At 41.7% G+C, this 20,150-nt stretch overlaps 1 protein-coding gene across 3 annotated transcripts in view; it reads right to left on the minus strand.

Moving 5' to 3' along the window:
* Positions 1–5,074: 5,074 nt before the first annotated feature.
* The window catches only part of foxp4 (forkhead box P4), a 92,491-nt gene continuing 77,415 nt past the window's right edge, over positions 5,075–20,150 (minus strand). For all 3 annotated transcript variants that reach the window (XM_080892234.1, XM_080892235.1, XM_080892233.1), the window contains 8 exons: positions 19,423–19,506; positions 17,118–17,343; positions 16,744–16,820; positions 16,558–16,659; positions 13,386–13,507; positions 12,687–12,753; positions 11,455–11,627; positions 5,075–10,840 (listed from right to left, as the gene is read on the minus strand). In XM_080892234.1, the coding sequence (XP_080748360.1) occupies positions 10,690–10,840; positions 11,455–11,627; positions 12,687–12,753; positions 13,386–13,507; positions 16,558–16,659; positions 16,744–16,820; positions 17,118–17,343; positions 19,423–19,506 (1,002 nt within the window). In that variant the 3' untranslated portion in view covers positions 5,075–10,689. The remainder of the gene's footprint in view (positions 10,841–11,454; positions 11,628–12,686; positions 12,754–13,385; positions 13,508–16,557; positions 16,660–16,743; positions 16,821–17,117; positions 17,344–19,422; positions 19,507–20,150) is intronic.

Raw genomic sequence — 20,150 nt, forward strand, 5'->3', positions numbered from 1 at the left:
CCACCGAGACAGCGGTGACGCTAATCAGAACTAGCCTTCTGATTAGCTAATCAGAAGGCTAGACCGTCCAATTTCACGCCTTTAAACTTTAAAGGCGTGTTTGTGTGTGTGTTTATACAATTGCTATTATGTTTGCACTTTATGTGTAATGTTACTGACTTCAGAGATCAGTAAGATGTGTGTATTTTTTATTTATTAGTTTTATTTATTTAATATTATTTTTTAATTGAATGACTGTCTAGTAGTTCACAGATGTCGAAAAACTGAGTGTGGTAAAGCCACTGATTTTTTTTTTTATGTATATTTCTGCAATCTGCACATTGTACTGACTTTCATTTTAATGTTTACACCAGGGTTCCTTGTCAGCACTTTATGCTCAGATGTTTGTAAGCTAAAAATAAACTATTGTGTATGTTCAAATATACTGTTGTGATTGAAGAAGTTAAATAAAAATGTCAGTCATCAATTCATGCATCACCTCATGTCATCATAACAGAGGTCTGTCTTCCAGGAAAGAACAGTTTAAAATTAATGTAATATAGTATTGGCCATACTATATGATGTATTGCTTGTCTTTGTTTAATAATACAGAAGACAAATACCTTAAAAAATAATCGCATCGCAATCGCAATATTGGGGCAAAAAATCGCAATTAGATTATTTTCCATAATCGTTCAGCCCTAGCATATATGCTGGTAGGAGTATTTTGGGGCAAAGTCATTAAACTTTTAGGCAGTTTTGAAAAAAATCTGATTAACCAGTTCATGTGGTAGATGCACTGTTTATATCTCTGTGACCACTTCAAGTTAATTTAGTGTCTTTTGTCCCGCCAGGACTTAAATCACACACTTGATACATAGACCAGAAATAAGGGGAACAACTAGTCTGTATTTGTAACAACTTTTAAAGCATAATTATTAACACATTTTTGTTCATTTGTTTAATCGGGTCAAAAACTGAATTGTAAAAAGAAATATAAAGAAATATTTATTGGTTTAAAGATGGTCTTGTTGGACTATTTTTCAGTTACCAAGCAACAAGCAGAATCTCAGTAATTCACAGAGATGAGAGTGAGACACTCGCATGTAACTGTTTCTTGTAATGACAGTCTAAAAGTATGGAATAATTTGTCCATTACCGTTCACTGTAAGCATATGCAACAGTACAGTATATGATCTGCACTGTAGCCAACAAGTCAACAATATCACCATTTTCACTGATCCCAAAAAGCTGAATCTGTTGGATGTAGCGTTTTCAGCAGGAGAAATGTTTCTTCAGTTTCTTCTCCTGCTGAAAAAGTCTGCTTACAGTACTCATTTTCTTAAATCAGCTGAGTCACAACTATACGTTAAAAGCTGGTATTAAATATGCAGTGCATACAGGGAGGCTATAAATTCTAATTCAGACTCAACCACGGGCAAATGGTCCAAAGGCAATCAAATCATTCTTAACTATTCTGAATGGATTTCATAGTACACTGACCTGAACTTCATTTGGGTTAGGTATCTGATGCTTTAGAGCAGGGGTGGGGAACACAAGGGCCGGTGTCCTGCAGGTTTTAGATTTCACCCTGGGCCAACACACCTGAATCAAATGATTAGTTCATTGGAGAACCTCAAGACACGTTGAGGAGGTAATTTAGCCATTTAAATCAGCTGCGTTGGATCAAGGACACATCTAAAACCTGCAGGACACTGGCCCTTGAGGCCTGGAGTTCCCCACGCCTGTTTTAGAGGCTTTACAGTCCTCTGATAACCAGCAGGGAAAGAACAGGTTGCTGTGTTTAGCTAACTAGTGCCTAGGGTGGGGGACAAAGGTGAGAGAGCTGCTCCACTTCTCAAAGGGATTCTGAGCGTACTAGATGATCTCATGTGGTGGGAGGACACATGGAGGAAATGTCGAGATTGAGAGAGGAAGTTAGCCCAGACGGAGACATAGAAAGTGAGGTGTGTGTGTGTGTGTGTACACGGAGGGGGTGCTCAAAGAGAAGCGAAACTGGAACTGGGCACACTCGGAGTATGAGTGTCCATATCTGAGTATTTTTCTTAACAGTTTCAGTGTCTCTGAATGATATGGTGATTGGAAGAGAGAGTGAATATGAGAGAGAGAGAGAGAGACGGGAGGGTGAAAAATGTGGTTCCAATCACTCACAAAGATGCTTTTGTTCTGTGGCCGGAGCCCTCTCTCTCTCTCACACACACACACTGCCACACATGTAGTGATGGAGCTTCATCCATTTTCTCATCTGACTTATGGGTTCTCAGGGGAGGGTTCCTGTGGTGATTTAAAGAAAAAACAACTTGCGAGACACTAACAACTCAAGGATAGTTATTTAAAAAGCAGGATAACACTCCAGCGTGTCCTAGGAGTGCAATTTTGAGCTGCTTGCATACTAAATTTATATGCTATGCACCATTTACTTAATGATTCATTATATACCAAAGTCTTCTTGCTCTCTTATCCTGTATTGCTTGTTTTGTAAAATACATCTGTCGTTATGTCCTCATCTTGTTTGCATTTTTCCGGCGCCCATCATTTCCTGCCATGTAACATGCCATTTGGATCAGTGAGAGCCTGAAGAGGTGCCTAACTGACCCATAACATTTCTGATCCCACCTATCCCTGCTGACATCATGCAGATTGCCTGTCATACACAAGGAAAACACAGCAAGACAGACTACCATTCACTCCAACATCCACACCTACAACCAATTTAGAATAGCTTATTAACCTAACATCTATTTGGCTGGACCATGGGAGCAAACAGCTCAGGCATATGGAGAACTTGCACAATCCACACGTAAACCAGAGCTCATGCCTCTGGGTCAACAGGCTTTCACAAAGAGAAGCAACGCTATTTCAGTGTATTTCCACATGTTTATTATTAACAGGATCATACAAAAAGCCAAACCAGTTTTTAAAAATGTCATATTCACTTAAACGTGCTGCTGCAGGGTCGGCTGAAGTGGAATTACAAGCAAAATCCGACAAAACAAATTTTGATTAATTAACTGAGTCACACTGCATACAATAATAGGTGCTAATTCTATGCTTTTCTTTGTTACATTGTTTTAAATATAATAGGGGCAAATGCACAGTGGCCCACCAGTAAGGAAAAGTATATTACAGTGCTTTTTTCTTTTGGCTTTAGCGAAGAAAAAAACCTCTTGGGTTGTCTTTTATGGTAGACACAGAGAGGAGAAAGAGTCTAAGCTCATTAGCCTTGAATAAACAGATCCATGTGGATGCATGCAGCAGCAGATATACACTGATGTGTTGTTTGCAGTGAGTCAGTGCACTGTTTGGAGCCTAGCCCACAGCTTCAGCCACAGACATTGAGGGGAAGAAGGGAGAGGGACAGACAGAGTGAGTGAACAGGGGAGAGACAGAGATGTCAGCATTGCTCTGGGTAAATGTATTTTGTGACTCACAGGGTCTGCCTGGACCTCAGTGCTCTCCATGCTGTTGGGACTAATGTCCTTTCACACCCACCCGTGCACCCAGTCACACAAACATGCATATTGATTTAGCATCGCAAGCTCATGCACATGGACAGATAGGCAGATGCATGAGAGTACAATCCACCTCCGGACTGTCGAACAAATGTATGAAGCACGCTCACATTCAGGCCTCCTAATGCTTACTCTGTCCAGATGAGCATTAAGAAACATGTGCCAAGGTTCAGATTCAGGTGTGTGCCAAATACTACCATCCCACACCAAGAATAACCCCTTTGTGTTGCTCTGCACCCTGGCTCACCTTGTACAAGTATATGGTACTAAGTTTCTGTTTAGTATTCATAATGTGTGCATGCCAGTGAGTGTGTTTTTATGCCTGTGCATGTGTGCCTTCAGCCTATAATAGGCTTAGAATAGGGTCTCTACCAAAACCAAATGTCACAGGGATTTAAGCGTCAAGAGTGAGTTTTCTCCCAGCTGACTAACACAGAAGTTCAATAAAAGCACAAGATTAAACAAAGTTTCAACTTTCCAAAAAAACATCCATCCAGTTTCCATTTTTTCTCCCTGTGGCAACATATCCATGATGCAGAGCTGAGGTTTAAAGAGAAGCTGTAGGGCATGCTGCAAACCTGTGAGGGAGACAGACACGGGTAAAGAGCGGGAAGTAAAAACTGAGAAGGTGGGCAAGCTAAAAGTACAGAAAGGTTAAAAAAAGAAGAAGCATTTTTTATACATCATCAATGCTATAAACCCTAATGAGACTTCAGTCACCTGTATTCATGACGTTCCCACTGCCACACACAGTGCAGATCGTTCACTCAGTGTTTGTTCCACACTCTCTGGCCCACTCTGTTGGTCAGAACGTGTTAATGGACCCCAGTAATGTTTGTTGCTGGGTTTGTGTTTATGAGTTGCAGCTTGTGTTGTCTGGTTTGTTTACTCCTCCTGGTGGCCACTCTCTGTATCACATTTTGAACTGTCTAAAGGCCTTCCATATGGTTCAGCTTCCAACTCGGGACAGGATTAAGATTGTTTAACGATTATGTGACATTAGTCTAGGGTTGCATTTTTGCTACACAAAGACATTAATTTTCTTCATAAAGACACTAAAATAAAACCTGCCAATCGCAAAGGATTAATATGGAAGTGGCAACACGGCGCTCATTTCAATTGAGAGGATCTTGATTGTATTTCAGACGGATAAGATCAGTTTTGAAAAAATGTTTTCCATGCAAATATACAGTATAAGAGCTTTCATGTGTGTGTTTGCGTGTGCAGGGTAAACAGTAGAAGAAACTCCATTACATAGTTCAATATTAGTAAAAAAGTTTGGCCAGTTTCTGATCAAATCTGTAGACTTATCTTTTTATGTATAAATCTATCAGTTAGATTTAGCTTGTTTAAATAGTTGGATGTTTTTTTTAAATAAAACATCTGTTATCAGCCTTTCAGCAGTGATGATTTGGTTCAGTTAAACCCTGAGAGACCGAAGAGGTGCCCAACTAACCCATAACATTTCCGATCTAACTCTTATGCATCATCCATACTGTCCAGCCCATCGATATTTTAAGATAACTCAACAGCACTAGAGAAGAAACAAGGATGCAGAATAGGACATTGTAATAAGTATTTTATTGCATTTTATAATGCCATTGTCAATAATTAGTACAGATTACATGCAACTAGACCTACTGTACAGTTTTTTATTGTCTGCATGGACAGACACAAGAAGATTCAGGTTACAAATACACAGATATATGTGTGTGTTTTATACAGCATGAAGGAAAGGGCAGTGACTGGCATTACATGGCTACCCGGGGTGGAGGGTCAGAGGTCTGGGCTCCACTGTCTGTCTAAAGCCACCATCCAGTCCCTGTTCCCACCTCTTCCTCGGGTCACACTTTCAAATAACAAGAAACATTAAAACAAATAAAACAAATAAAACAAAAACAAAGGATAAAGAGAGGTAAACAGGTAAACTGAACTAAGAAACAATACAAAGAGTCACTGCTGAAAATGTACACACATTCCTAAGGTTTAACCAGAGGAGAGCTGAAGTGGTAGTTCCATCAGATTCTGGCTGTCTACTTGATAATACCGTCAGGCAAATGCTCCACTTTGAAAGTCCCTTCCCCTTCGTATGACACCTCAGAACTGTCCAATCACACATTACGATTTGATCTCCCCATGTCCTTTGAGCTAGTCACCAGTCAACCGGATGTGGGCTGCTCCTACAACACCATTACGTGGATGTATGCGAGATAACAGCTATCAGTAAAGGTGATCAGTGAAGTCGATGGAGAGTTTTGGAAGTAGCTTGGTCTTTGTTTGGTTAAAGTTGTGGCATTGGTTTGGTTACAGTTTGGTTAGAGTTCAAGAGTTTGGACTAAGCAATGTTTTGCTTGCAATGCCTTTGGTAGTCAGAGGATGAGCTGCATCTCTGAGAGTCATTCCACATTTTGGTATTGAGACTGCGCAAGAGGACGAGTATCAAAAATGCAACAGTGTCAGTCTTTGATCTGCCTTTGTGGGACTGGGAGATGAGGTTTCTGGCTGGTCACCACCTGCCAGGTGTTTGACTCAGTGACACCCCCACGGCACCTGCAGATGATTGACAGCTCTGCGGGTCGGAGTTCAACACAGGAATGACAGGGGTCAGGGGTCAGAGGGAGGGGGTCAAGGGGAGTAGGGACACATATTGGCACCTGAAAGGACCAACAGCAATACCTTTCTAGAGCTCCGCAGTTTTTAAAGCAAGAGAGGGGCTACATATTCGTAAATTTTTTTTCCTCTTTCTCTTTTTCTTTTCAGAGGTTTTGGTCCTGTCTTTGCGGAAAAAAAGTCCTTCTGAGGTATCAATACATAATGAAGAAACTTTTTAGTTTGTTTTCCATATGTTGTTTTTTTTTTCTTTCCTTAAAAATGCATAAATGCAGTACAGAGACAAAAAAGTATCAAAATAGACCTAGCTAAGATAAATATACAAACAGGTGTTACCTAAACCACTGATCTAACTTTAGTTCTTTTCATTTTTTTCTTTTTTTTAAAGAGATAATACATTTTTAAAAAAAAATCAGCGTCCCAGACGTTTTATGAAGAACCGAAAACAAACAAACCTAAAAAACATTGGAAAAAACCCCAAACTATTAAACCAAGATACCTGCAGCACTTAATATGATAAATACATATACTTCTGCATTAGCAGTACAGTATAGGAATCAGAGCTGAAAGCTTTACAATAGCTAAACAGGTTCAGGAAAAGAAAAAGAAAAGAGAAAGAAATCCCAACAGAGAAAAATCAAAGGACAAAATGGGAAAGAATGCCCTGGAGAGATAAGCCAAGCATCAATATACAAGAATACATCATGTTATGCCAAGGTGGAGAAAGAACAGAAGTGTTACATGGTGACCTGTGAACAATCTACATCTTTATAAAACAGCTTTGTTTACAGGTGTACCTTAAAGCACAAGTCAGAGATCATCTATGTACTGTATGCAGCAGTTCCTCTTAGTTTGGATATTACTAGTAGTGATGTGTTAGTCCTCTCAGTGTCTCTGTGAGTGTTTTGGTGAAAGGGGGTGCTGCAGTGTTGTGGGTCTTTGGATATCTGGATGGTCAGAGCCTCCGTTTGCACTAACCCCTAGCCCTGTTTCTACACTTCTATTATACCCCTCTGTGTGTGCATGTGTGTGTCTATTTGTGTGTGTGGCACTAATATATTCAGCCCATCACTACATCTGACAGCCAGCTCCCTGCAACAACACGCAGCCATTAATGACCAGCTTCTCATTGGCCGAGAGCTGCTCCTGATGATGAATATGCACACGTACAGTCAAAGCACACAGTTGAGAGGCTGTTCACATAGCTCGATGCTAATCGGGTACAGGAGTATGGTCAGTTTGAAACAGCTGATAGAAAACTGTTCATAGATAATGAGCACTTTACAGCACATTTGGAGACGTAGAGAGTGCTTCAGATGTGGTTTAAGGAGAGGTAGTCATTTTTAAATCTATGGAAAGTGAAACGCCTCTATGTTTTATTTTGTTTTTTTGGGCTCAAGCAGATGTATTAGGGAGTCCAGATCACCAAATACTTTTTTTGTTGCCACTTTTAAAGTAAGCGTTAAAACAATTTTGGCTTTTTTTTTAAATCATCATTGAGGATGAATGGAGAAAACAATGTTTAAGAGATTTCAGTCTCCCGTTGGCTATGTGTTGAACTGTTTTGAAAAGGAGGTAGTGTTATTTTTGGTTTTTAATCTCACTTCAAGATTTCTGTCTGCCACTTTGTACTTTGTAATAAATCAGTCTCTAATGTGACAGGAAACAGTCCTGTGTGAACGCAAACTCGTCGGAAATGTGATTTTTTTTTTTTCGTTAAATAACAAAACCCATCTGAAGTGCAAGAGATAGTTTGACATAATAATAATAATAATAAAAACAAAACATTAAAATAGGAACCAATCTTTAAAATTACTTAACGTCCCTTGGTTGTTTTCCTCTTACATTGGTATATTTTTGCTGTTTTCCATTGTTCCCTCTTTATTGTATAATCAATAGATATTTGGAATAACTCCTCCCTGCCCAAAGATATCACTTTTTTTTAAAGCAGATTACAGTACACAACTTCTTCCTGTGAATGCTGAACATTTATGTGTAAAGAGCTTTCTCTTATGGATTTAAAACTTCAACAGTATCAATATAAAGTACCTATATAACAGCAGCTGTTTCAAAGATTTTTTTTCCATTTCACCTTTTGTTTTAAATCTCAGACAGAAAGGTAATTGTTGTGTTCAAATGCCTTGTGAGTGTTTATATTATTTTTTATTTTTAGGCCTGCTCACACTGTAGTCGGGCCACTCCCAGGATTGTGTTTGGAACACAGCTGAGCCTGAGTATGAGAGAGAGAGAGAGAGACGGGGCTTCATCTCTAAGTGCTTTTCTCTTTCTTCTGTGTTTCTGAGGAACTGTGCGAGGTTTGTTAATACTAGTTTTTGGCCTCATAAGTAATGTGGGTCATTCCTAACTGTCTCCAAATTGTAGTTTGCTTTACACACTTTGGTTTTTGGAATGGTCAGCACTGTAAGTCAGGTATAATTTTTCAACACAATAGTTATATGAATACAACAATAAGAATTCAAACTCCTGGTTTGTTGACTTTTGGACAGTTCTTAAAAAAATTAAATAAAAGAATTTAAAAAAAAAACAAAGGGAAAAATGAACTACAGGGTTTTTGGTTTTCTACATATTTCTTTGGTTACCTGTAACAAAAATAAAAACGGGAATAGGCAGATAATAGATTCAAAATAAATGTTAAATTTGGTATGGCACTGTAGAGAACAGTAATGCTTTTCTGCTAATGGAAACAAAGAAATCTCACGTGCTATTCCTTTAACGTAAACTCACACAGTGAATTGCAGCTAGCTTCTACACAGTAACTATTACAACCACAGAGCTTTGAATCGAAGCTGAGCAGAGTTGCCACATTTGGTGTCCCACAGAAAGAATCCCCCCTTATTTCTTTAACGATTTGGACACAGTTCCAGGCAGAACCTCTGTGGGATGAGGTATTCTCTGACTGCAATAATAATATATCTATATATAGTTTTAAAGCATCATGGATATTTCCCAACTAAATACACAACCAAAAACAAGTGAGTGAGAGATAATTAGAAGAAGAAAAAAAAAGATTCAGCTGTTAAATAATCTGTCTGGACAACGGCAACTTTAAGTGCTATCTCCCAATTTCTTGCCTGCTACGCTGGGGACAGAAAGGGAAAGGGGCGGGATTAAAGGATCAGGTAAATTGGGACAATACTGAGCTTTTTTTTGTGTTTTTTGTTTTTTGCCAATACTCATTTGGAATGGTGTGAACAACCAGAGTAAACTAAACAACTTACAATACAAAAAACATAAACAGCATCCATAGAAAAGGTACGTCAAAACGCCACCTTGGAAATATTGATCCTCAAAAATAAACAATGATAACAACAACAAATTAAAAAAAAAAGGAAATGACAAAAAGCTACCACACATTTTTTTTTCTTGTTATATTCCATAATCATGAACAGTTTCATTTTTTTTTAGTCACAATATTCTGGTAGACACTTTCTCCATCGTTTCTTACAGATTCCCCTCTTTTTTCTTCTCTTTCTCAAACGTGTTCCGTGCTCATCACTCCATCTGCAGATGGACGAGAGAAGAAGAACAGCACCAAACGGTCCTATTCCTGCAGTCTTCTGGGGGTGGGGATGTGGAATGGGAGAGGATGCAGGAGGGGCAGGGATGTGTGTTCTTTTTTTCCCCACATAGAATCAAAGAGTTTTAAAGAAGTCCCTCACTAAGTGTCTTGCTGCTGGCAGAAGTTTGGGCAGGGACCAGGGCCGGTCACACGCAGATGTGGATGTGGGTGCCTGCTCTGCAGAAGTGTTAAAGTACTGTTGGAGGTAATCTTTGTAAGTATTCTTCCTTCCTCCTCATCGAGAAGCCCAACAGTTTTAGTCTAATCGGATCAAAGGAAATGGAAAAAGCAAGTGACTGGACTAGGGCGAAGAAGGAGAGGTATACTGCACAGCCCCTGATGACCGCTCCCATCTATATACACATGATCCTCTGCGTGTGTGTGTGTGTGTACGTGTGTGTTCTTTCTAACACACACATCTAGGTGTCCTCTCAACTGACGTAGAGATAAAATGGCTAGCCAGGCAGCCCGAGACAACAGAGAGGAGTGTGTATGCAGGGTGGTAGGCCGAGGAGGAGAGAGTGTGTGCGCGCGCGTGTTTGTGTCTATGTCCACTCCTCTAGAGGTTCTCTACATAGAGGGCAATTTTTCCAGGGAGAATGACAAGACATGGTGTGACAAGTGAATGAGTGTGTGTGCGTGTTTGTGTGAGTGTGTATGCATTAAGTGGTGTCATACCTTTGAGCCAAGTGTTGAGAAAGCAACACATGGAGGTAAAGCAGTGCTCCACAGTCTTATTTTTGTGTCTGAAAGTAACGAAGGTCATCTAACCCTGTTGTTTTTTTTTGTTGTTTTTTTGAAGTTACTCAATGTCATCCTTAGTTGCTTGAATTTTCTTAAAAACAAAAGAACATTCTCTTATTTTTCTCTCTTATCTGTTTTCTCATAAGTGTACTGTTGGTAATTTTTTTCCTCTTCACACGGGCGAGAAGGGCTCGGGGATTGGTCTCAAAAAGTCCCGTCCCTCCGGCTTGTCTGAGATCTGTCCTACTCCAGCTCCTCTGTGGGAAGATCCTCCTCCAGGTCACGCTCATCGCTTGGCAATGGCAGGCTGTGTGTGACACCAGCCAGGAGCGATACTGACCGGCTGTCCTCCTCCACCACTTCAGTGGGCTCTTCCTTCACATGCACTGGGTGGCTGGAAGAGAGAGCGGAAGAACAAATCATCAGATGCTGTCTTTCAGACTTTTTAAGTTTTTGAAATGCTGAAAAGAAGAAAAAATAATCTTTAAATATGCCACAAGGATTTCCTGTTTCCAGAAGTCTTGCCATGGTTTACGATAGCTTCTGGTTGCATTTATACAATTTTATTTAATGAGCTGCAATATTCCTGATACAACAACTTGCACACATTAGCACTGGGAAATGGGATATTTTGTTGCTGCTGGCTGATGTATCCTGTAAAATGTAACCAGTAGATTAGTTACTTCTGTGATTGAGGTCTCGGGAAATTTGCTTAGGTTATAATAGAACTTAAACTCTTCAGTGACACCTGTTCATTTACTTAAAGTCTACTTTTTACTTAAACCCAGGGGACAAGGTTCTCTTTAATATTGCCACTTTAAAAAATTTTTTTTTTATAATTTTAAAATTTAGGCATCTACATAAAGCTCTCCCACACTAAACCAAAAATATATCTGTGTCGATACGCTTAGCATATGGACATAATATTATGGGCATCCTGTTTTTCCTGGCAGCACCTGTATGTTCTGCATGTGGGAGTTTACACGTGCGCCTTTATGTACCACATACCTGTACTGTTGAGGGCTGAGCGTGGGGCTGCAACTGCCATTGCTGTTGACCTGCTCCACAGTGGAGCTGACATCATCGTGGCCCACATGCAGCATGTTGAGGCTGTGCGCAGACTGAGGGGTCACCAGGGGTGGGCTGTTCAGCAGGGACAGACTGCTTTCTGCCAGAGCCGCCTGGAAACAAGCGAGCCGTGTGGTCACTTTAAATATACAAGTTATCATGTTTGGAGAAAAAATATGTGGAGTTATAAAAGAAATGTGACAAATAGAAACATCTCTACTGATATATTTAATCTTTAATGATATTAGAGTGTTTTTATAAACCAAGCTGACATGGAGGTCTGCCTAAAATATGTAATTGGATGATAAGGAAGATTTTCCTTTCTGTACCTCTTAAAGCTCTTCTATACAGAGTGCCAGTGAGCACGACAAACCACTAGGGGGCACTTACATACAGTGCTTTCCATATCAAGGTCTGTGCTTTTACATTTAAGTCCCTGTCATAAGTGCGTGTGTGTGTTGACACAAAAGTCTCAGCAGTGTTGTTAAGAGAGACTGAGCTACAACCTCAATCTAAACACACACCGCGCAGCTTCCGCATCTGCAGGAGAGAGAATAGAACTAAAGAGAGCTGCCTCGGCCGCTATTCTAAATCCAGATGTTTGAAGACACAGGTTGGGGCCCTGCTTGGTATACTTACCCCACCTTCCCCTCTCACCAGAAGAAGGGGGGAAAAAAGACAAAAGGAATTCTCAGTGGCTCAGAGGTGAGTTTTCTAGGGCAGGCGATAATTTTATGCAGTAACCTTAATTGACAACTACTTGCTGCTATAAATCATCTCGGTCTCCAAAACTGCACATGCGCATATGTGTGTGTGTCTGTGTGTGTGTGCATTTTTGATTTGTACATCTGCACTAAAACAAGGAGAAGAGGTGGGTCCGGTGTGTGTTTGCATACTTGTGGCGCGCACGCGGTGATGAAGGTGGCGCGTGTGTGAAAAAGCGAGGTGGGAGGTGAGACTGTGTGTTAATGTGGGAGGAAGAAGAGGGGAGGTGGTGTGAACGTCGTTAGGGAATTGGCTAATTATAAGAGGGAATTGATATTAGTGTCCTTGATTATGACTGGCTACTAGGTGTGTGTGTGTGTGTGTGAGTGTGTGTGAAAGAGAGAGTGAAAGGTGGAGACAGAAAAAGAGATTGAGAGAAGTGGGGTGGTAGGGGGAAGGAGCCTTACCTGGTAGCTGGCATTTAGGGATCCAAAGCCGAGTCCTGAAATCATGTTTTTCACCAGAGTGGGACTTCTACAAATAAAGCGCGCGCACACACACACACACACACACACACACACACACACACACACACACACACACACACACACACACACACACACAAGCACAAACAAGGAGAAAAAGGAGGTTGAGGATCACAGATTGCATACACATGTGAGAAAGATGTCACATCACCAAAAGCGTTGCAACAAATTCCACAAATATGTTTGTTACTGAAATATCCACAGACTGTAAACAGACGCTAAAAACATGCACATGAAAGTCTCTGATATCTGGTGTGCAGGTGTGTGTGCATAATTATCCCTGGATTCTCTGGTGGTTGGAAAGAACATCTGTTTACACGCGCTAACAAGGTTTTTTCCTGTCTTGCATCTCACACAGCTGCTTACTAATGGAGTCGACAAACAGGGAAAAACGCACACACACACACAGTATGTACATTAATGGCCAGCAGCCCCTACTTTGTTTTTATTTGATTCCCGAGTTGGCCTCTCGGTAATAATAGTGGGTCCATTTAAGCAATCATAGTGCCAGCACCGATAAGCTCACACTCACATCAGCCTCAACCGTGCATCAAGAAAGCAAACGTGCGTGCGCATGTGACAGCGTGTTCACTTGACTCTGTGTATGTGTGTGGTGCTTACCCGGTCATCTTTGGTGGTCTCCTCTTTTGGTATTCAACTTCATCCACAGTCCACACGGCCCCCTTCACATTCTCAACACGAACAAAACACTTGTGCAGACTCAGGTTGTGGCGCACGGCATTCTGAGGAGACGAAGAGTGAAAAGAGGCAAAAAGAGTCACCGAGGATCAATCAGCTACTATTGCATTTTCATTGTTTAATATTTAACTTGACGCTGAGATTTCAGGTTTTATTTTGCTTTAACTTTCCTTGGACTCTCTTTGCAGAAACGATTATTCATTTTTTTTTAAATTTAGCATTAAAATTAGTCGGCCTCCTTTCTTGCCTCATAAATGTTCCAAAAGGGATGAAGAACCTCATTTTGCATTAATGCACAGGCTTATTGAAATAACTGTAAAACACTTTCTCAACTTATCCCGCAAAGTGATGAATTTAATAAGTACTACTACTGGTTTAGTAGTACTAATGTTTCCTGATGACTGCTGTTAATTTCATAAGATTTCATCCATGGTCTTCGGTTTTACCTAAAGTGTAATGCAAAAGTTGTAACAGGAAGTGAAAAGCGTAACCACACTTTTCTACCCTTGCACTAAGTCTGTCACCCAGTTGGAGGCAAGAATACGAGCTTTCCATCAAAAGTTAATAAGTAATGCGACTTTAAGGATAGGAGCCGCAACTTCTTCAGCCATCGCTTTGCACCTCAATGTAGCTCCCTGTGCAGCGCTAACACAAGGCAGCGGTTCTCTAGTACTGTTATTTTATCACAGAATGCTTCTAATCAGTCATCATCAGCACACACACTTTCACAGAAACACACACATCCACAAGCTCTCAGACAGCCAAGCAGGCGGGCACACCGCTATCTTCGTCTCAACCCCCCAGGGACAGGCCTCCCTTTTCATCTGCTATTTGTAGTTTGTTCATGCCCAATTTCATTACCAATTTTAATTCGTCTATAATTAAATCCTGCATATTCTCTCTGACACGCTGTTCTAAGCCGAGAGGGAGGGACAGGCCAGGCATGCATCACTCCTTGCCGTAATTACACACGCAGATACACACATGCGCGCGCACACTCACACACATACAAACACACAGACACGTAATTACACAAGCCATAATCAGTGGAGGAACCCTTTCTCTCCCCCGCATCCCCTCAACCCCCGAGCCGTGATGCTAAGTTTTGTAAATGAGTCTGACCCCAATCTCTGCCCGCCACCCTGACAGCGCAAACACACACACAAGCACACAGATACACTCCAGACGCCAGTGCTATTGCAGTGCGATTTGCATTCGTCTCCGTGATGAAAGCCTAATTCTCCCAGTTAAAACATTAGCAGTCATTTACAGTGGGTCACAGCACATGTGCCCCCACAGTGTGTGCGTGTGTGTGTGTGCGCGTGTGTGTGTGTGTGTGTGTGTGTGGGGGGGGGGGGGGGGGGGGGGGTGTTGAAATTTTGGAAGAAAGATCCAATTGTGTACCTCACAAATGAGAGAAAATAAGCATTGAAGGTTCACAGATGTTAATCCGAGTCCTATTGCTATTATATTGCTAATATTTGAACACGTTGATGTTTCTGACTTGATGCATTCAGGGCCAGGCTACCTGCATGTGATGCTACATAAAGTAGATGTAGTGAACAAACAAGCAAGTGCCAGTACAGCCTCTAATTTGGCCCTGATTGCATTTCTTCAACATAAATTTCATTTTTTAAATTTAATAATAAAAGAAAAACACCTACAAAAAAAAGATTATTACTATGAGAATCTACATTAAAAAATAACAGACCCCAGCCCATTGTGCAGCACCTTGAAAAAACACTTAGCACTCATTTCCTCTCTTCTCTCAATCATCTTTTTCTTTCTCTCTCCCATCTCTTCTTCATTTTCTGCCCCTCTCTTTCTCTGATCAATGACTTCCACTCCCTGACACCGCTGCTCTGCTCATGAAATATAACGGCTTATTAAAGGACATATATCTCTACGGCCCCATTTGACTCACTGGGCTGCTATATAAATACATAAGGCCATGCAGAGCTATATTTAAAGGTCTTCTAGGCCAGCGGCACAGGAAGCAGACGCCAGACATTAATAGTTAAAATTCATAAAAGTCAGATGAGGAGGTAAAGATATTCCTGGCTAGCCTGTGTTAACCATTTGCACAACTCTCCCTCTGTCTTCATCTCATTCTTCCCTCCTTGGTTTGGGCTATTAGAAGAAGCCCGTGGTCGTCCCCTTCTCACTCCTTCGCTCCTTTCCTCACATTCCCTCTTTCTGACACCCAAATTAGTGTGAGGTTTCAGTAAAAATGGGTCACCTACAATGGTGAGATCAGGCCAGGTGTGTGTCTGTGTGTGTGTATTAGAGAGAAGGATGAAGAGGGAGAAATGGGCAATATAGTGTGCGATCATGAGCAGTGTGTGTTAGCTCTGTATGTGCTTCTCTGTAATGAGGCTGCATAACAGCTAGAAGTGTCTTTGCTTGACTAAGTGGGGTCGACAATCCATGTGCCGCGTTGCAGGTGAGAAAATTGTTTAGTCCTAAGAAGGAGAGAGAGGGAGCGATAAAGAAAGAGGAATGGAAAGCGTGAAAGAAAGAGAGCAGAGGAAAACTGTCTCATAAAGGACAGAAACAGCCAATAACTGTCAAATCAGTCATATTGGTGGGTGCTGAGCAAAGTCAGCCTAAGAATCTGCGTATGCAGGGGTGTTCAGACTGTGACTGTTATTGTACTCGTATCACTACGTAAGTGTTCAGGTTAGGCCTTTAAACTGACACAGTTGACTGCAAAGTACAGTCATTTTTTTCAGTGTTTCAAATACATCTAATAAGTTTGCATCTTCTTGGGTTAGGGGCTTCAGCAGAGAGCACAGACGAAATTTACATGTGCAATAATCAGCTTTAAACCCAGCCCAGTTGTTGTTTTAGCCAAAATATTATGCTGAATTCCAGACTTTCATTTACTAGATATGGCCCAGCTTGTTTTGCTCTATCATCTAAACAGCTCTAAACTAGTTTGTTAATTGGCTCGTTTTACTTCTGCTCTCCTTTATTTTAGATTCACTGAATACTGTGTTGTACCAAAACCAGAGATTAGTATAACTGCAATACGGAGGGGATTCAAAAGCCATACAAATGGGAAAGTGCAAAGGCGCATGCGGTGTGCCTTTACCTTCCACGTGGCTGTGTTTCTCCTGAAATAGGCAAACTTCCGTGTAAACCAATTGTAAATCTCGTTGAGAGTCAACTGTCTGTCTGGGGACTCCAAAATGGCCTAAAAGAAAGGAGAAATGGAACAAAAAGGTTAGAGGAGGACACAGACGGAGAGATGCTGATAAGAATCATTAGAGAGACTCACATGACGTATAAGAGAGGCGTAGGTAAAGGGAGGCCTGACATCAGCATTCTTGTAGAACTCACAGTTCTGGGCGAGCTCTGAAAGACAGAAGACATTTCAAATGAGCTCATGTGAGCTTATGCAGAGTTTCTGAACTAATAAAACTAACACTATAATATTTTTCAGGTACATGAAATCACTGAGATGCGAGGAAATGCCCTCTTTTTTGGCTTTGGCAAAATAAAATGCAAAAATATATAAATGTAAAGCAGCAGTCAACACCTCAGGTCTTTCTGGACTCCAGAAAGACTATGTTGCATCACTAACAAGTAATGGTATTCTCAGTAAAGTACTGTGAGCATCAGGCGATGGTGAAGATGGATATTTCAGTCTACCTGAGGCGATCGGGGTGCAGTACTTGTCGGAGTTGCGCCTGCGTATGGGCCCAACAGCGTGCGTGTGTGAGTGGGAGTGTGTGTGCAGGCTGGAGGAGCTGATGACTGAAGGCCCCTGGCGCAGTGGGGTGATGGGGGTGGCAGCCGAGGTGGGGGGGTGGGGAAGACCCTCTGGGTAGGCCTCGCTATCCCGCTTTAAGAGAGAGCCGCTGGAAGCCAGGTTCAGCTAGAAAACGATACACACAGAACGGGCAAATTGTTTCAAAGCACAAAAAAAGAGAAAAAGATCCTTTTCATGGTCCTTTCCATGAAGACTGTTATTTAGGTTGGGCTTATAAAACTTCATTGTCTAACTTTATTGTTTATGTACTTAGTGTGTTGAACTTTTTAGTTCTGGAACGTCAAATAGGTTTTCTATTTAATTAAGGCGGACCTTATGTTTACCTTAACCCTTTGTCATCTGTCAAGGTCTGGAGCTGGTTACAAAGAAAGATTATCTTTCTTGCTTTAAAATCATGGCAAGGAGGAGGTGAAAAGACACCTCACCTCAGGCATTTCACCCAGAAAATTCATAATGTTTCAGCTCAGAAGCGGAATACTATTATTAAGTTCCCCTGCTATGCTGTACATAGAGGACAGAAATGCAAACACACACACCGGCAGGCCCACTTCCTTCCTGATGACTGAAAATTATACCAACCATTAATTTGACATTATTTAACCTATCATAATAGGCTGCTTTATTCAGGGGCCACTACTAATGTTAACTCATAAGAAAAGAAAGGCCTTCAACACTCCCTGTGAAAATGTGGTCCTATCATTTGTGCAGAACCGCACACACTCATACACACTTGAGCGCTTGAACACACATGTATACTTATACACACACTGCACTGGCTGCAATTAACCCTGAGCTTACAAAAACAAAACCACACGACAGCATGTTTTCAAGAAGGGAACACACACATGCGCTTTGCGGTGGCGAAGTCTTCACGGACCAATTCGGCCCAATTAGGCAGAGCCTTGCACAGATACACACTTGAACGCACACGCGCACACACACACACACACACACACACACACACACACACACACACACACACACACACACACACACACACACACAGAACCACTACATCCAGTCTCTCTGGGAGAGCTGTTGTAAGGCTGCTAGTTTAGGACTAATTAAAACCACTAAGTGTGTGTGCACGTGTGTGTTGTCTAGATGTATGCAAAATGTGTTGAATCGCCTCCTCTTTACTCTGCCCCCTCTCTGTACCATTTAAGCTGACTGGAGAGGGCGGGGCTGTTTAACAGGTACTTCATTAAAGCTGCAACCCTGCCCCATCACCACGGCAACAGTCGAACACTGTTAATTGAGGCCAAGCTTTGTTTCCATTCCTGATGCTCCTCCTCTGCCCCTCCTTCTCCAATCCCTGACCCTGAGGCTCTTCTCCAGTGGTGACAGAACACGCCTCTTCCTGATTTCCCATTAGATGAAAATGGCAGCTGATCCCCCTGCGATCAACACATCATCCAGGCAGGCGCACAAGTACGCGCGAGCACACGCGCACACACATTGCCACTCGGCTGCACCCATTTATATCCTCAAATTAAGACACTCTACCTCTAATTGACAATTAATTTCAACATCTTCATATTTTAATAAGACTCCTCGTCAATCTGAATAATGAAATATTCATTAGATACCTAATAACAACCTCGCCAACCAGTGTGGACACACACAGACGCACGCGCCATGTCAAATTTCTATCCTATGTTGTTGGCACACACTGACAATATTGTGAGAGGCTGTTTTAACTGCTCTCTCTCATAGACAGGCTGGGAAATCTTAATTCTCAAATGCAGGATTTGTTTAGAAAAATGAAAGGAAACTCTGACACAGTTTGAATGTGGGGATTTGTTGCAATCTCTAACTTTGCATGTGGAATTAAAACATTGTGAAAGCCTACTCTTCTGGGAAATTCGATGCACTGTATCATTGCAAGTTAAAGACAGAGAAAAGGAGAGTGAGGAAAGAGATGAAAAAAGTGTGGAAATGTGTAGCAAAGTATAAGGAAAATTAAAAAGTAGGCCTTTATGATTCATGAAAAACACATTAACTCTCATTGGTCAATAGGGGGCGTCGATACCAAACTGAACAGTAACAGAGGAAGGTTACTGTACCCAGAAGGGTAGAAATAAAGAAAGTGAGCTATTAAAAGAAGATTGTGGGTGAATAAGAAGGAAGAGCGTTAGGTTTGGGGTCACATGTCATGTGACTGGACTTTGGGTGTGTACTCACAGGTTGGTTAAAAGGCTTTGGCTCTGAGGGGCGCATATGCAGGTGGGTCATCATGGCCTGGAGTCGCTCGCTCTCTTTCGCCAGCTGAAAGACACGAGCGTGGACAGGATTACTTTGATATACATTTAATTTCACAACCCTTTCATTTATAGTGTGGTATTGGCACATCCTACAATTCCAAAACCGGTCAAGCACCACGAAGAACATGAGCGTGAGCCACCTCAGCACCAGGCACCCTCTCGGACGCTCACACGAGTCTGCAGACACAACTGTCCTCATTTGACTTTGATAACCGCTGTTTAAAGGGTGATGTTACAGTCTGAGCTGAATCCCGTGTGTGTGTGTTTGTGCTGGAGTAGCAGCGTACACAAGTGTCGCCTCTAGAAAAACAAAAAAACGGATCCACGCCAAGGCGAACGCGGCGATGTGTGTCCGAGTGCAAATATGAGAAATTTAAAACACGCTTCACGCATGTGTGTGTGCGCCGTGTGCGTGTTCGTGCACGCGAGGGGCAGAGCGGTGGGATGCCGATGAAGTGACATGTCGAAGGAGAGAGAGACGGCTGTCCTGATGTGATGTGACACCAGCTGCCTCTCTGTCACTTTGTGTTCCCTGGTGGTGGCTTCAGGGGCTGAGCTAAACGCTGTTTACCACTACTGCCAAACACAAAAGCTAACCCTAATTCTGGACCCCCCACCCCCCCACCAGACACACACAAACACACACAG

This window comes from Rhamphochromis sp. 'chilingali' (assembly GCF_963969265.1).
Source record: "Rhamphochromis sp. 'chilingali' genome assembly, chromosome: 9".
In the NCBI taxonomy this organism is placed as follows: Eukaryota; Metazoa; Chordata; class Actinopteri; order Cichliformes; family Cichlidae; genus Rhamphochromis; species Rhamphochromis sp. 'chilingali'.